Raw genomic sequence first — 18131 nt, 5'->3', positions numbered from 1 at the left:
CAGAAAATCAAACTATGGACTGAGCTCAACTGCCCCGTTCATTTGATCAACGTTCCTTAGAAGAGGTAGCCTACAGTATGTTCCCTTCAAAAAAATAGGACATCTAGCTATCTACTCTTTCTTTGTTTAGGGTGTCACTTTAAATAGGCTACCTTATGGGCCGGGCAAGTGCGTGTCACGTGACTTGACACGGAAGTCGTCCCTGTGTAAACCAAACCAACCACATCCCGGACTGTGTAGGTCAGTTCCAAATAGTAACGTTAACCTCGGAGATAAGCCCATAACTATCTTTACCAAAGCCTCCCTGTGCTTCCTCTTTGATAGAACACGGCGCTGGGCCATGGACAGTGTGAGCACACAGCAACACTGAGGTGAGACCCACTAGTTAACAGGCTCACTACTCTTTACTGGACTGTTGCTTAGCTAAGTTAGCCATCGCGGGCTAACTTCACAGCAATTTAGCAATACGGTGTTTACTGGGCACGCACGAGCTCCATGCAACCGTAAATGCTTTCACCCAAGTCGCTAACATTTATTCCGGTCGCCATGAAATTCCAGCATTTCTATAGCTATCCAAAAACAGAGCCTTTTTATGAGTTAAAAAAGTCATCTCTAGGCCATAGAGACTGTGGACAAAACTCAATGCAACAATCAATGGTGTGTTGAGCACATTACAGTCCCACGGTGCTAATGTTGTCTTTAGAAAAATGATTTTACTAAGTAGGCTATAACTTTGAGATTCCTTTTTATGTAAACATTAAAGTCATACATTACAAGTACGTTCATAAATGCAGCATCATAAATTGCCTGGCCAAAAAAAAGGAAGTCTAAACTACTGGGTTTAACAAAGCAACTAGGTGAGATCCTTCCATGTGATTATTACTACAGTTACTACAACAATGAATTATTGCAAATCTTGATGGATATAAATGTTGTGAGTGACACGACATAAGCTTATTAAATCCATTGTGTTACATTTTGTTTTAGCCAGGCAATGTAAAAATGAATGGGGGTTCAGTTTTGAGTTGATTGCATTCTCCTGACTGACTTCTCCTGCTCTAGCTCTGTTCCTGCGCTCCCTGAAGGCACCATGCCGGGCCTGGCCATGGCAGAGCCTGTGTTGGACCACCAGAAGCGCTTCCAGGCTGCTGTGGATGTCATCCATAACCTTCCCAAAAATGGTACAGCTCACTGGCCTTTTCACAGCCAATTTGATGTTTCCTCTCATGCCATGTGAGCTGCTGGTTATAGGCTCAAGAGACTAGCCCTGCGTTCCAAACAACATACTTGCTTGGAAGACGAGGCAAATGTGCTGTTGCTCTGTCAAATATGTTCTGTGATATGTAAAGCAGAAACATAAGCTCTTAAATGTCTGAAGACAGCTTGAAGTGAAAATGAGATGCTTTCTATCCCCATTATTATTATTATTATTATTATTATTATTATTATTATTATTATTATTATTATTATTATTACCCATAATCTCTAGATATCTGCCAATGTTTGTCCGTTTCCCTTTGTCCAGGTAAATAATAAAGAGCTAAAGCAGATAAGTGTGTGTGTGTGTGTGTGTGTGTGTGTGTGTGTGTGTGTGTGTGTGTGTGTGTGTGTGTGTGTGTGTGTGTGTGTGTGTGTGTGTGTGTGTGTGTGTGTGTGTGTGTGTGTGTGTGTGTGTGTGTGTGTGTGTGTGTGTGTGTGTGTGTGTGTGTGTGTGTGTGTGTGTGTGTGTGTGTGTGTGTGTGTTGTCTCTCAGGTTCCTACCGGCCCTCCTATGAAGTCATGCTGCGCTTCTACAGTCTGTACAAGCAGGCGGTGTGTGGACCCTGCACTGTGGCTCGACCTGGCTTCTGGGACCCCGTGGGCCGCTACAAATGGTCTGTGTGTGTGTGTGTGTGTGTGTGTGTGTACAAGTATATCAATGCAATAACAGCAGAGTTTGTTTTCAGTCACGGATAACACCAGCTATTGGTGTGGTCCTCTTTCCTTTTACTGAAAGAACGACATGCAGTATATACTTGTATTTCAATTAATCTTAAAGTTCAGGGGCCGGTTTCCCGATAACATCCTCTCTTAGCGCGCTACGAAGACTCCTACGTTATGACTTACCAAAGTTGTTTACCTCTGTAGTCGTGGTTCCCGAACGGTCTCTTAGGAGAAACACTCCTTACGTCGTTCGTACACTGCTGAAATCGATTGCTCAGAGTTCGATTTTCCATTTCCTGCTCATTTCATGCGCAGCTGCATGACAACACTAGGCTATATTATAAAACGTATTGCAGTCTTTGCGAATAAAAGATTGCTAGAAATCCTTCTAGGCCGAAACATTTACTTAACACTAGAAGCGCCAGTGTTCTCTTTATGCTGCGTAATCAAATCTACCTGTGCATTTCTAGTGTAATATAAAGTCATATAAGTTGAATCATCATCTGTGTTTTGGACCTCTTGTTTTATAATCTAAGTATCTTTAAGAACACTAATCACGTTTCGTGGTGGGTCAGTAAGGAAACTGAAAGTTGATCGCCAATAGCCTATATCAATAAAAACAGACGGCCCAAACAGCGTCCAAATGAGCTAAAATCCTAAATACAATAAACAGTAACATGGCACACTTATTTTAAGGTAAGCTTTAATTGATTATTTATTAATTTTTTCACACGTTTACATGTTTTGAGGCGGAGGATCCGACGCACTCTGCGAGCCGTGTGGAACACAGTGCAGAGGTTCTAGTGTTAACCATGGTCGAACATCCTACCATAGCCTATACTGATTTAAAAAAAGATATAGAAAATATAGAAACAGCGGAGGAGATTAAGATTAAGATTGTTTCCAGCAATTATTTTCTTCATGAATGTGTGGCAGTTCCATGCGCAACAGGGATGTCACTCGTGTCTGTTTTACGCATGGTGCTTTAACGGAAGGAAATGTGGGGGGGTTTGTATCTCTGGCGATGCCACAGCGATCGCAGGGACTTTCACTTGTGTCATGTAAATCTGACTGTATTTCATATCACAGGGACACAGCGATGACTGTATTAAATATCAAACTGATAAAAACGATCCGACTGTAGGCTATAGTGTATCACTTATAAAGTATTTTCATATTGACGGACGTTGCATCCATTCAGTTAATGCAAGTCAGTTAGATGACTAAAAAGTACTTCTCCATATAGTTTGAACACTTTGTGAATCAAAGTGAATGGTATTCTGCTAAAATATCAAATAGCCCACTTTAAATATACGTGATATACACTATACAGTTGTATCGTTTTTAACAGTTTGTTATGAAATACAGTCATCGCTGTGTCCGTTTGATATGAAATACAGTCAGATTTATTAGTTAAATGACACAAGTGAGAGCTGAAACACCCCTACGGTAGAGCTAAGAAGGCTCTGAGGGCGCTCCAGACCAACCTTACCAACGTAGAACGTACGAAAGAGATTCGTAGCAAAGAACGTTTCGGGAAACAGGCGAAATGTTAAGAAGGAACTCTAAGTAGGGGTTACGAATGACATAGCTTTAAGAAGGCTTCGGGAAACCGGCCCCTGTTTCTTTAATAATAAGTTTGTGACGCAGCAAAAAATAAAATAAATCGATGAATAATTCATGTTGTTAGCCTCCTAGCATAATTGCCTAAATCATATTTATTCTACTCTACTTTTACTCTACATCTACTCTATTCTACATCTACTCTACATCTACTTTTCGTTAGCCATATAGCACAATCACCTAAGTCATATTTTAAGGGTTATAGAGTAGAGTAAAGTAGATGTAGAGTAAAAGTAGAGTACAGTCAATATGATTTAGTCAATGATGCTATGAGGCTAACGATATGATAGCACAGTCCACTGTATGGCCATTGGTCATGTAATGTGAAGTTGTGTGTTGTTTTAGGGACGCGTGGAGCCGTCTGGGCCAGATGAGCAGTGAGAGCGCCATGGCAGCATACGTGGACCAGATGAAGAATGTAGCACAGGAGGTACATGGACAACAATCCTTTTATTCATATTAAAGTTTAACATTGTTAGGTCAGTCACTTAAAGGAATACTTCACCCATACGGAACCGACGGTCTATCATTATAAAATCGCTATTATAATATAATGAATGAGGTTTTTCTTCCCTCAGTCTTTCCTCAGTCTTCCCTTGGCCCAGCTGTCCTGTTAATCCTAACTCTACATTGTTTTACTAGTGTGATGTCACACTAGTAAAATGTAGGGTTAAGACAGCGAGAACATGACACACTCTTTCTGCCTTTTCTCAGGCTAGGATGAACCGATTTCTAAAAATGTTTGCACAGATTTTTATGCTACATAGGATCTCAGAGTTCAATACACCTTCATATTCCCACTGGTGAAGTAGGTCTTTAACAAAAACTCTATTCATTTCAATAAGTGTCCCCAATAAATGAATACATCATTATGACTTGAAGTGATCAGTTTAAATCTGCTGTGAATGCTTCCACCTTGACTGAGTGTCGGGGCAAATCAAGTCAGTTTAATCTATTTAGTATTTATCTGACCTCGTACCAATCAGTAACATTCTCTGAGTTCCAATCCCCATACTTCCCTACTATTTAGTATGCCAGAAAAAGATTTAGGATGTCCCAATACATGCATGTCAATTAGGGGTGTGAACGTTTACAAAAATGCCTAACCGTGTACACGACAATTTTTTTTTCGTGTACACGGTTAACCGTTACGTCATTGTCCTCGTGCCCCCGCCGTCTTGTAGGCGCGCGCACACACACACACACACGCGTTCGTTCGCTTGTAAACACAATTGACATGAACTACACTCGTTTACACACCTCTTATAATAGGTCCATGGTACACACACACACACACACACACACACACACGTTCGCCGTCATAATCGCACTTCATTCATTTCCTGATTAATATAGCCTATCGCTTTCTACATGTCCACGTTAAATGCATGTTGAACAGGTGTTATAAAGTTCGGGCTACTTACGAGCGTAGTTCACGTCAACCGGGTAACTTTAATCTTTAGGTTATCTTTCATCACTCTTCAATGGCTGTGAGTCGAGTCCCAGCACGGCGACTCCCCGTGTGTGTGTGTGTGTGTGCGCCGATACACACACTCACTCACACACACTCGCCGAGGGACAGACAGATTCTCGGCAGACTAGCTTTTATCCTCCCCAATTAGTTTATTAGTGATGTAAAATCAATAAACGCGTGTCTCTAGAACATATTTAAAAACTTTGAAATTTGAAGAAAGAAAAAAAAAAAAAAAAAAACGGTTTTCGTTTATTGATTTTTCCTAAACGGTTATGATTTACTAAACGGTTACACGTGTACACGTGCACACCCCTAATGTCAATTGTATGCTGAAAATATATATACAGTCCTGTTCACCATTATTGGCACCCCTTAATTTTTTGCAAAACCTGTACAATATCTTCAGAAATAAATGGAAATGTATCAAATGTATATCAGGATCTTTTAATTAGAGGTCCAAAGTAATTTAACAAAGAAAATTGTTTTTTCAACTTACATACTGTAATTTCAAAGAAAAACTATTAAAAAAAACAGCATGTGCAGCAATAATATTTGGTTGCACACCCTTTGGCAGTGATGACAGCCTCCAAACGTTTCTTGTCTATAAGCTTTTTGAACCTCTCAGCTGGTATGTTCTCCCACTCTTCCTTTGCAAATTGTTCAAGCTCTTGAACGTTTGCAGGTTTCTTTTCCCCAATGGCAGATTTCAGCTCATACCAAAGATTTTCAATCGGATTGAGATCAGGACTCATTGCTGGCCATTTTAAAACAGTCCATTTTTTCCTTTTCAACCATTCCTGTGTGCTTTTGGATGTGTGCTTCGGGTCTTTGTCTTGCTGGAGGATCCATGATCTTCGACTCAAAAGTGTTCTTACAGTGGGTAGGACATTCCGCTCTAAAATCTCTTGATAATTCTCTGATTTCATGATTCCTGTGATACGGTCAAGGCCTCCAGTACCAGATGCAGCAAAGCAGCCCCACAGCATTATGGATCCTCCACCATGCTTAACTGTTGGTAGGGTGTTCTTTTCCTTGTAGGCTTCATTGTGCCGTCTGTAAACAAACTGCTGGTGTGCATTCCCCAAAAGCTCCATTTTTGTTTTGTCTGTCCACATAACATTTTCCCAGAAGGATTGTGGTTTGTCCAGGTTCTCTTTGGCAAAGATTAGTCGTTCCTTTTTATGCCTTTTCTTCAGTAATGGTGTCTTCCTGGGCCTTCGTCCATAAAGCCCTGTTTGGTTTAGTGTGCGGCGTATGGTACTTGTTGAAACCATGACCCCAGACTGTTCCAGGTCTTTGGATGTTTGACGTGGGGCCTATCCGAAAACTCTTTTTTGCATAGGAAATTTCCTTTCCTATCGAGATGACCCGGAAGTGCTCGGCAGATAGGTGAATCCGAATAACCAAAATGCATAGGAAAGGAGCCTCGATTCATCCTTTAACCCTCCTTTAGCATAGGTTACTCCTGACCAACCTTTGCTAAAGGAACGTAGATAGTGGTATCCCATAATCCTTTACGGCGGCAAGATTTAAAGCAACAGGCCACCGCCGGAGTTTACCGACTCTACACGAATACGAACGAGAGGTAAAACAGAAGAGAGGAGAGGAGAAGAGAGGAAGATTTAAGTCGGCTAAAACAAAATACTCCCCCCCCCCCCCCCCCCACACACACACACAGGCTAAAGATAATAAAGAACTCATAAAAGACCAACATCATAATAGTTATTTTCGTAGCACATAATTTACACCATAAGAAAATAAAATACCAACTTCACATTTAATGAAGTTACTGGGGGCAGTTCATTTCAACATCAACACAAGTGTAGCCTCTTTTTATTCCACATGTGAATTGGGATATATGGGAGTGATTCTCACTCTGTTGGCGACAACCTGATTAAAATCAATATGAAAAGAACGCATGGATCAAACGAGCGCTTGTTGTAGTCCATTTTCGGAGAAGGAAGTTTCAAGCTAGTGACTCACGTCAGCAATACTCGCCGTCGCGCAATGACGTCGGTTAGGAAAGGTGGAGTCGAATTCATTTGAAACAACGCTGTCCTTTCTTATGTTCGATAGGAAGCACCTTTCATCTCTCCTTAACCCCGATGACGTTTAGGGGTTAAGGCATAGGAAAGGAGGCTTATAGGTTAGGAGATTGGACTTTTCGGATAGGCCCGTGGTGTTTTTTCCACCATTCTCACCAACCTTCGAAGACTTCTCTCATCAATTTTTCTCTTTCCCCCTCGTCCAGGGAGGTTCTTGACAGGTCCATGCTTGGCAAACTTCTTAATAACATTAGGCACTGTTGAAACAGGGATACCAAGGTCTTTGGAGATGGCCTTATACCCTTTGGAGGTCTTGTGTTTGCTAATAATCAGACTTCTGATGTCCTCTGACAGCTCCTTTGTCTTCACCATTGTGACAAAGACAAAAGGGGCTAACAGATGGCTTTTTAAAACACAGAAGTCATCATTCATTGGCTAATTCATGTCACATGGGCACTGACAATTGTCACAGGTGATTCTCATTTGTGATTTACCACAGGTGAGTCATAATGTGTTTCCATACTGATGTAAAGCAAAGGGTGCCAATACCAGTGACACAGCTAGCTTTAAGCTTTTCTTTTTATGAGGAAGATGTAAAGGGAGCAAAACATTGGATAAAGCCCAACCGCGACAGGGACTTGAAAGGTTCAAGGTCTTTATTAGTGTCCCAAGAGGGCACATTAGTTTACAGCGAGGAGCTAGTGGTTTAAAACATAGGAACAGTACAGGACAACAACAGACATACAACACCATAGCATGTAAACAAACCTGGGCATTAAGTGCAAGTAGTAGAGTCAAATGTAACACATTAAAGTGCCAAGATATAAAGTGCCGGCATGAAGTGAAATGAGTAATCCAGTAATAACTGTCAGGTTTGCCCCCCCCCCTTCCCCCTCAGGTGATTGACAGCACGCCTATGAATGAGAAGACGGCCTCTCTCTTCCACCACTTTGAGCCTCTCTACCTGGTCATAGAGGACATGCCCCGCCCACCACAGGCCCTCATCACACTCACTGAAGGTTGACACACACACACACACACACACTCACACACTCACTCACTCACTCAACCACTCACTCATTCACTCACTCACTCACTCACTCACTCACTCACTCACTCACTCACTCACTCACTCACTCACTCACTCACTCACTCACTCACTCACTCACTCACTCACTCACTCACTCACTCACTCACTGACTGACTGACTGGCCACTATATTAGGTACACCGGTTCAATTTCTTGTTAACATTTATAACTAATCAGCCAATCACATGTCAGCCACTCAATGTGTGTGAAACCCCTTGGTCTGTGTTCAAACAGGGTTTATATCACCCTTCATTAGGTAGACATGTGTACCCTCTGTTCTCAGCATGTGGATGTATGTAATGTAATGTAATGTGGAGGTGTGTAATGGTATATGGATGTAATGTCATGTTTGTGTTTTGGACGTAGGTGTTAAAGGCAGTGACGATGATGAAGGTTTAACACAGAGGGAGGAAGAGGAGCAGGCAGACTCTATAGAAGAGTCTTGTGTCCCAGAGGATCCTGATCCAGAATTGAACCTGTTTGAGGTTATAGACCTGACCGCTAACACTAACGGTATGTGATGGAGAGAAACATGTCTATTTGTGATATTGGGCTGTACAAATAAAACTGATTTGATTTGATTTGATTTGATTTGATTTGATTTGATTTGATTTAGGGATGGGCACAAGCAGTGTATTCCAAGATCAAGGCATAGCAATGACGCTGACGCTTAAAGGTGGGGTCAACATTGACATAGTCAAAAATCTGTTAATATCTCCTCACGATCCACAACATGTACATAGTGTGTGTGAGCACTGAAAAAAAACCAGTGTTATTACACTGCCTATTCTCTGTGAACAGGCATTCAATCAAATCAGTTTTATTTATATAGCCAAATATGATTATGATTATCTTCCACTAATATATTCCTTTCCAAACGCATATGAATGTTCGTTAGTGTTTTTCTCTCTTCGACACAGTGACTGAATGCTTGTGTTTCTCCTGCAGACTCTGGTGTGTGTGACGGTGTGGTGGTGACCAGTGACTCAGAGAGTGAGATCTTCTGTGACTCTGTGGATTCAGTGGAGCAACTCAGCAGCATCAAGGTAACCACCACTGGCTGTGTGCACACTGTGTGGCAATGGAGATATGTAGACACAATACAACTAAGGGCCAGGACACACCAGTCCGACTACTCGAAAATGGTGACTGCCGATTCAGGGAGCTTCAGTCTTCCCGTCGCGGCCGAAAAAGTGCAAAGAACACACCAAACCGACTGCTGACTTTCCATACGCTCTGCGCTTGCGCGGGACGTAATGTCTCCATAACAGCAGGCGGCGCTAATCTGAATTGTGGCCCGAAAAAATACGGAAGCCGGAAATGATGGGACGGCTCTCTAGACCATAAACATAGATATAAATACGTATTTATATTTATGGACCATAAAGAGCACCATTTTTAGCAGAGAGTGTTGAGCATGGTGTCGAGCAGTCAACAAGGGTTGATGCATGTGAGTACTCGCTGAACGAAACAAACAAAGGCATTAAAACGATGGCTAACTGTTGTTAGCTGTTTGTGCTACCCGTCACACTTCCGGGCTTCACTGATTCGCTAGCCCTCCACAAATCAAATTGCTCCAACTGAAAGACTGCCCGACGACATCTACGACGACCGATTTCACGGCACACACCAAACAGATTCGTGTCCCCGCCCCCTCCCGACTCTACGACGGCGATTATCGGGCCGGTGTGTCCTGGCCTTAATGATTCCAGTCAGCAGGAGCATGAGATGAACACAAGTCAATTCAATTCAAATCACTTTATTCGTCCCCGGGGGCACATGACAGTAGCTTAAAAAAGACAACACAACACACAATCAGCAAACATAATCAGCGCACACACAGTATGATCAGCAACACACACATCACACATCACACTCACACACATTACACAATCAAGCAGCACACACATTTGCGACCACAACATTAAACACACAAGTAATGACTTAATGATTTATAAAGTGCTTTGGGAGGTGCTTGAATTATGAAGTGCATAGCAGCGTATGATAATAAAGTGCATTTCGGCATGTTATAAGGTGCATTGTGGCATGTAGTAAAGTGCATTGTGGCATGTTATAAGGTGCATTGCAGCAGGTTAAAAAGTGCATTGCAGCAGGTTAAAAAGTGCATTGCAGCAGGTTAAAAAGTGCATTGCAGCGGAGTGAATACAGAGTGTGAAGGGAGAGGGACTGATTTGTGTCCACAGGTTGCAGTCGGCCAATCAAACGGCTTTCATAACGGCCATGTGACGACATCATCTCCATGCCCTCCGCAGCAGCAGGCCAGTGGGCTGGAGGGGCCCCTGGAGGCCAGGCAGGTGGGGGCCGGGCAGGGGGGAGAGGGGGCCGACCATACAAAGGGCCCCCGGAGGGACAGGGACACTGGACGGGGAGGCTCCCACAACTGGAGAGAACGTAAGCTGATACAGTATGAAACACACATGGTCGTGTTTGTTACTATATACATAATAATAATAAAGAAAGGCGATTAAAGGCATACTAAGCAATCTCTAGTGAATGTCTGTTTATAGTAACCACAGCAATATTTGACGCTGAGAGCTAGTGGCTGTTAGTATAAACATGTCTAGCTGCTGGCTCTGAGCCGGGCTTTTTAGATCAACGTTAACATCATTTCTGAAGTTATTCACTACTTTCATTTTCTAAATTTCTAGATTTTGTTAGATGCTTTTTATGTGTTTAATATTGATATAACACAGCAGTGATTGACTTTGCACTGAATGGATGGATGACAGAGCGATAGAAAGATTGGTCAAAGTCAGTAAATATAAATGGTTAGAGATGCTCTTGAGGATCACTTACCTGTTTAATGTCAACAGCAGTATTAACTAGGGCTGGGAATCTGTTTGGAATCCCACAATTGTAGGGATCACGATCGGATTCAAAACCATTCAAAATGACTTCCCCGATTCAGTTCAAAGGAGGATTTCAGGATGTAGTTCAGCACAATGTGTGCTAAGAGGTGTTGAAAGCAAATTAAATCTTATCTTTATTTAATGTCTATTTTTATTGTGAATCTTGTAATACATTTGATGTTAAGGCAGGTCAACATGACAGGCGGCAGCAAAATACATGTTTTAAAATAGCGATTTTTGGCAATTCATGAATCCATTTATATTCGCAGAAGATAAGGAATTGCGTTTTTTCCATGAATGGATTTCTTCTGACCGCCCCCGGTATCAAAGGTTCAATAAGCAGAATGGTCCGTTCAGCTAACTTCCTGTTAAGGCCAGGACACACCAGCCCGATAATCGCCGTCGTCAAAAAAAAAGACGAATCTGTTTGGTGTGTGCCGTGACGTCGGCCGACGTAGAGGTCGTCGGGCTTGTTTTGAGCCTGTCGGCCGCCGATTGAACATGTTCAATCGGCGGCCGACCGTCTTTCATTTGGAGCAATTTGATTGGTGGAGGGCTAGCGAATCAGTGAAGCCCGGAAGTGAGGCGGGTAGCACAAACAGCTAACAACAGCTAGCCATCGTTTTAATGTGTTTGTTCGTTTCGTTTTGAGAGTACTCACATGCATCAACCCTTGTTGACTGCTCGACACCATGCTCGACACTCTCTGCTAAAAATTGTGCTCTTATGGTCCATAAATATAAATACGTATTTCTATCTATGTTTATGCTCTAGAGAGATGTCCAATCATTTCCGGCTTTCGTATTTTTTCGGGCCACAATACAGATTAGCGCCGCCTGCTGTTGTGGAGACATTACGTCCCGCGAGCGTACGGAAAATAAACAGTCGTCTCGGTGTGTTCTTTAGCAGCGACGGGAAGCTGGAGCTTCCTGAAACGGCCGACTCCATTTTTTTTGACGACGGCGATTATCGGGCTGGTGTGTCCTGGCCTTTAGTGACTGCAGTTAGCAGTCCCCTCCCTCGTCCCCACATCACCACATTAATGCACTGTGGTCTTCAAGCAGCGAGTTATCTAGCATCATCTCAGATCCATAAGTGTGATAAAACATGATAAAAACCATCAACACAGACATTGGGAAGGATTTTTACCCTTTCCGCCATTGTAGGCGCATACACATTCACCCATCTGTCGCTCTGCACGTGCACCGGCAGTGAGACGGGTGCCGGTTTGTAGCATTCTCTCTTGTGATTGGTTATCAGTAGTGGGATCCATGAAAAGTTTATTTGCCGATTACATGCAGAGCGGGTGACTGAGAGATCGGCCTTATGAAACGCGCACACTATATAAGTGATCACTGTATGAATGAAGAACGATTTAACACTTACAGGGCTGTACGCTTATTTTTTTAGGTGGTAGCAATTCAGTAGCACAAAAATAAATTTGGTAGCACACAAAGTATGATCGAAAACTTGCATAACCTTAACCCTTGCATTTCACTGTAATTAACTTTGAGCCTGTCATCTTGGTCTCATTTGAGATTCTCAATTAATATTATATCCTTAATGTTAATGTAGAGCCCAAGCAGTGTTGTGCATCTCTCCTCTGTGTTTCAAAGACAGCCTCTCCTCATTATCAACTAGCACTAGTGCGAATGGACTTGTATTCATCATCGCACGTGATCAATTTCAGTAGCAAATGCGATCAAAACTGTCGCACTGTACAGCCCTGACTTATATTAACATAAATAAATGGCTTACTTCACCTTTAACAGACTGATGTGTTGTCTAGGTGGTGTTCCCCAGGGCGGGGTTCGGAGAGGGCCCCCTGGAGGAGGTGGAGGAGGGGATGGGCGTGGGGGGGCAGACGGCTCAGAGAACAGCCCAGACAGAGGGCAGGACGTGAGGCTGCAGCAGCAGATCATCCTGGCTCTACGGAGGCTCCGCGAGGACATGAGGAGTGTCATGGACAGACTGGAGGTGGTGGAGAGGCTCGCTGCCACACACGTAAGAGCTTCTTTACCTTACTCTATTTTAATGTCAGGTGGGCATCCTTTATAAGCCCTCTGGCTTTCTCTGGTCCCACCCGTGCATTTATCTTTGTCTATGTTCATCTTTTTGCCCTTTTAATCTTGTTTATCTGCACAAATAAAAACTAAACTAAGAGCACCCTACTCTGCTTTGTTTTACAGCAAATGGGCTCTGATTGAAATCATCTTCTATTTATTTAGGATTTTTGTTTTAAATGTTCCAGAAGGTTTTTATTTGATGGCTTTGGCTAAAGGTCCAGTCAGCAATTCTGTACAAAGCTTGTCGTCAAAAAAGACTACCCTATTTTTGAACATTTCTTTTAATAAATTGTCAAATGCATTCAATAGTTTGACCCCTTTAACAGATCAGGGTTACAATAATTATTTGTCTTAATACTTGTCCTGGGCTGGCCCTAGTTTGATTTAAACATACCTGTTTCCCTGAGTTCATACTTGTTCTCCTTCATTTCAAATAGCCTGTGAACTATGTTCAGTGGCGTTGAAATGACATTTGGTGCTCTAGTGAGTATTTCTGCCTGTTGAACGGTAAATGTGGGATTCAGCCAAAACAAACTTCTGTTTGTATATAGTAGGTCAAACAGTGCTACTCATTGATGGAGCTCTATGGCAAACAAAAAGAATAAGATATATCAGGCTTTGCTATCCACATTATACTTGACCATAGATACTGGATATCCACTGGTTTGTCCTGGTCCTCTGTCAGTGTCCTTCACTGCTCTGAAGCTGAGTGTTGTGTGTGTTTAACAGAGCCAGAGTTTAGAGTGGAGACCGTGCCTGCAGTGTGCTGCCTCGGCCTCACAACAACAGGTAACCAGACCCTTCACACCTCTGAAGTCTAAAGGTGGAGTCAGTGATTCTGGAGAACGCTTGTTGTCAAAATCACTCTTTGTCAACATCAGTGAATATCCGCTTACCTGTCCTGTGCGGAAACAAATAGTCCAGTATTAATACACACTGCCTTCTATTTATTTAGCAGGGACAATGCACAGCACATAAGCAGTACCAGACTTAGCTATAAGCTAATTTTCATCTGTCTTGGCTCTGTAAACGGGCTTGTTGCTAGCCATGGTGGGCCCCCTTTTGTTTACATACCAGTTTACCGAGCCTAGCTGTGTATTAATTAACACTGGATTTTTCCATAGCACAGTACAGACAGGTAGGGGGATATTGAGGTGATATTCACTGATTTTCTTTTTTTTTACCGAAAAAATTGATTTTGAAAAGCGTTCTCCAGAATAGCTGACTCCGCCTCTTAAGTATTATGTATTCTTTGGCTGAGTTTGGAAAGCCATACTAACGTCCTCCCTCCTACATACTCACCATCTATATACTACATACTGTCTACTTAAAGATCGATTGTGTATGCGAGGTGCGTCGAAACATTCACACTGAAGTATACTCAATCAATAAAGAATTTCTTCTTCTTGTAATAAGATTCCGGCCGTTTAGACGCTGTTTAGCGTATTGCCGCCCTCCACAGGTTAGATATAGAACTATATTTTTACATACAGTCCTGTGTTGTGCAGGAAATGCAGAATTGTCAATAAAGAATTAAAAAAAAATTCCTTGTCGTTTGAAAAGAAGCAATGCATTGTGGGACGGTTGAGTAGGAAAAGTATCCAATCGATTCATACCCAAAATCTTCCCGGAAGTTAGTACTCATCCGGGCATTTCTCGCATACCCAAACTTGCATACCCAAACCGCCACATACTCAAATTGACGTCAAAACGAGTATGAGTAGGACGTTAGTATGGCTTTGCGAACACAGCCTATGATCCTGTTAATGAGAGGTTTGTCCTGTCTTGTCAGGAGGAGGGCTGGTGGCCCTTTGACGTGTCGGGCCAGACTGTGCTGCTCTTTCTGCTCTGGCCCTTTGTGGCTCAGGGCCTGGTGTCTGTGCTGAGGAAAGCAGCCCATAGGAGGAACAGGATGGCTTCATGAAGCATTCACACCAACAGGCTCACTTTACTACAGAGGAGGATGGAGTCAAACAGGAGTTGATTGGAAGCCTGCCTCACTGTGAGCACTGAAGAGACGTGTGTGGACCTCCATCCTGCCCACACATCCTGTTACTCACTACAATTCAATTCACTTTATTTAAGAAGGGGACAGTGCAAATTAATAAAAAAAGACATGATTATACATGGGTTACAAATGAGCCAAAAGGCTACTTTTCATCTGTAGTCCCCTTGCCCTCTATGTGAACAATGGCTAATAATAAAGCATAGGAACCTTTTATTTGAATTATTATGGTGGATTAATCAGATGGCTTCTGTAAGGAAGTAAGTACTGAACAAGTGCTCATATGGATCATAAGAAGCCTCAATGAAATACCTATTTTGTTTTTATACACTGCCCGCCCCAAAACAAAGTCACACTCAAATATCTCATTAGGCCATCTTTAGCTTTGATTACGGTAGAGCTGCAACGATTAATCGACGAATTGATTATTAATCGATTATTAAAATAATCGCCAACTATTTTGATAATCGATTAATCGTTTGGAGCAATTTTTTAATAAAAAATTTACAAATTCTCTGATTTCAGCTTCTCAAATGTGAATATTTTCTGGTTTCTTTAATCCTATAATGACAGTAAATTGAAATATCTTTGTGTTTTGGACATAACAATACATTTGAGGACGTCAACATGGGCTTTGGAAAATGTATTAACATTTTTCACCATTTTCTGACATTTTACGGACCAAAACACTAATCGATCAATAATCGATTAATCGAGAAAATAATCGACAGATTAATCGATTATCAAAATAATCGTTAGTTGCAGCCCTAGATTACGGCACATATTCGCTGTAACACATTTTTGATGAGCTTTATTTAGACACATTAGGTTGTTTAGAACCCAGACCTGACCAACTGAAGCAAGCCCAGATCCTACCGTACACTGCCACACAGGCTTGTACAGTAGGCACTAGGCAAGATGGGAGCATCACTTCATCCACCTCTCTTCTCACCCTGATGCGCCCATCACTCTGGAACAGGATCAATCTGGTCTCATCAGACCACACAACCTTTTTCCATTGCTCCAGAGTCCAGTCTGTATGCTCCCTGGCAAAATGAAGCATTTTGTCCTGGTAAGCCTCACTGATAAGGGGTTTTCTTAAAGCTACACACCTGAATAGTGCATATCCCTTATGTTCTCTTTGCATTGTGTGGGTGGAAATGCTCTTACTTTCCCTATTAAACATAGCCGGGAGTTCTCTCGATATTTTACATTTTGATTCCACCAAAAGTGATCGCCCATCATGATAATTAAAGATTTTTTTCCGACCACATTTCTTCCTCAAAGATGATGGTTCACCCATATCTATCCAGGTTCTAATAATACGTTTTACAGTTCTTAACATGATTTTAGTCGTTTCATTTTCTCCTGAGTATTTTTCTTTGTTTGTTGCAGGCCAATAATTTCACCCCTCTGAAACAGAATTACATATTTTCCAAAACCACAGCATATCTTCTGACATGGTTGTTAAAGAAATAAGAAGCTATTCACTGCATCAGTTAGGATTAAAAGGACTTGTTGCCAACTGAAACATATTAATCACTGGAAGAGGGATTTTGCCTATTTGCTTTGTACAAATCCAGGCAGTGACTTTTTTTTTGGGCCGGGCAGGGTATTATCCAAGTTAGTGAGACAATGTCAAATTTGCTGTATTCTCTTAGGGTTTGCTACCATTAACTCCTGCTAAGAAGGAAATGTAGTTTAATAGTGTCACAACATCCACTATGATACTGAAATGCTGAGGAGCAGCTGTGTATTTGGCCGGGGATGACGCTACTGCCACGTTATGACACTTCCTTGTCATCTTTCAGACCTCACACATCGACTGTCTCTGTTGACCTACACTATATATGTCTTACATTGAAGCTGTCTCGTCAGTGCACTGTTACACCATCTCTAAGACTGCCTGTGTGTTTATTACATCTAGAATACTCTTGCTCATCACTCAATTTTGTGTTGATCTCTGGCTGGAATCCCATTGTAAAAAGTTCTCCCAAATGACAAGTGGAATTGAGACTAAATGAACTGTAAACTGCCCTATTGTGAAGAAGAGTCATGTAAATGACTAATGCATTAGCTCAAATTAAAGATTCTATATTTAATAGAACATTGTGTCAAGTCTCACTAAATCTAGTAAGAGTTTTGACATAGGAGTAATGTCACTGCTCTGAAAAGATCAAATAAGTGAACTGGTGAATGAGCTGCCCAAGTATACACTCACCGGCCACTTTATTAGGTACAGCGGTTCATTTTCTTGTTAACACATAGAACTTATGAGCCAATCACATGGCAGCAACTGAATGCATTTAGGCATGTAGACCTGGACGGGACAATTTATTGAAGTTAAAACCGAGCAACAAAATGGGGATGAAAGGGGGTTTAAGTGACTTTGAACATGGCAGTGTTGAGGGTGCCAGGAGGGCTGGTATGAGTATTTCAGAAACTGCTGTTCTACTGGGATTTTCACTCTAAACCATCTCTAGGGTTTACAGAGAATGGTCAGAAAAAGAAAAAATATCCAGCGAGTGACATTTGTGTGGACGAAAATGCCTTGTTGAAGTCAGAGGTCAGTGGAGGATGGGCATACTGGTTCAAGATGATAGAAAGGCAACAGTAACTCAAATAGCCACTCGTTACAAACAGGGTATGCAGAATACCATCATTGCATGCACAACACGTCCAACCTTGAAGCTGATGGGCTACAGCAACAGAAGACCCCACCGGGTGCCACTCCTGTCAGCTAAAAACAGGAAACTGAGGCTACAATTAGCACAGGCTCACCAACATTGGACAATAAAAGATTGGAAAAGTCTTGCCTGGTCTGATGAGTCTCGATTTTAATTGTGAAAGTCAGATGGTAGGGTCAGAATTTGGCGTAAACAACATGAAAGTATAGATCCATCCTGCCGTGCACCATTTGATTGATTCAATTTATTTCAGACGTATCAACAAAAATGAAAAGATTGAAAATACAATAAAAAAATATGTTCAAATTATTTCACAAAAAAAATAAACAAATAACATATTGAATTGAGA

At 41.9% G+C, this 18131-nt stretch overlaps 1 protein-coding gene across 3 annotated transcripts; it reads left to right on the top strand.

Moving 5' to 3' along the window:
• The first annotated feature begins 206 nt into the window (after window positions 1-206).
• On the top strand, window positions 207-17169 carry acbd4 (acyl-CoA binding domain containing 4). 3 transcript variants are annotated; one of them, XM_080049074.1, is made up of 13 exons: window positions 207-240; window positions 325-371; window positions 1063-1181; window positions 1754-1874; window positions 3892-3976; window positions 7964-8084; window positions 8521-8667; window positions 8771-8830; window positions 9103-9200; window positions 10359-10566; window positions 12814-13028; window positions 13820-13879; window positions 14883-17169. In XM_080049074.1, exons 3-13 carry the CDS (start codon window positions 1091-1093, stop codon window positions 15012-15014), a joined length of 1338 nt encoding a protein of 445 aa, XP_079905200.1. In that variant the 5' UTR covers window positions 207-240; window positions 325-371; window positions 1063-1090; the 3' UTR covers window positions 15015-17169. The 3 variants fall into 3 exon arrangements, with proteins under 3 accessions (XP_079905200.1, XP_079905199.1, XP_079905201.1); XM_080049073.1 differs by having other exon boundaries at window positions 219-371; XM_080049075.1 differs by lacking the exon at window positions 8771-8830 and having other exon boundaries at window positions 219-371.
• Window positions 17170-18131: the final 962 nt, after the last annotated feature.

The sequence above is a fragment of the Ammodytes marinus genome (assembly GCF_949987685.1).
Source record: "Ammodytes marinus genome assembly, chromosome: 20".
NCBI lineage: Eukaryota > Metazoa > Chordata > Actinopteri > Uranoscopiformes > Ammodytidae > Ammodytes > Ammodytes marinus.
The sequence above is the reverse complement of the archived record's forward strand: the minus strand, read 5'-3'. Positions and strand labels throughout refer to the sequence as shown.

Excerpts from the sequence above, each read along its gene's own strand:
- acbd4 (XM_080049074.1), top strand. The coding sequence starts at position 1,091 with ATGCCGGGCCTGGCCATGGCAGAGCCTGTGTTGGACCACCAGAAGCGC. Across the intron at positions 8,668-8,770 it reads CCTGACCGCTAACACTAACG|GGATGGGCACAAGCAGTGTA; the intron begins GTATGTGATGGA and ends GATTTGATTTAG. Across the intron at positions 8,831-9,102 it reads AATGACGCTGACGCTTAAAG|ACTCTGGTGTGTGTGACGGT; the intron begins GTGGGGTCAACA and ends TTTCTCCTGCAG.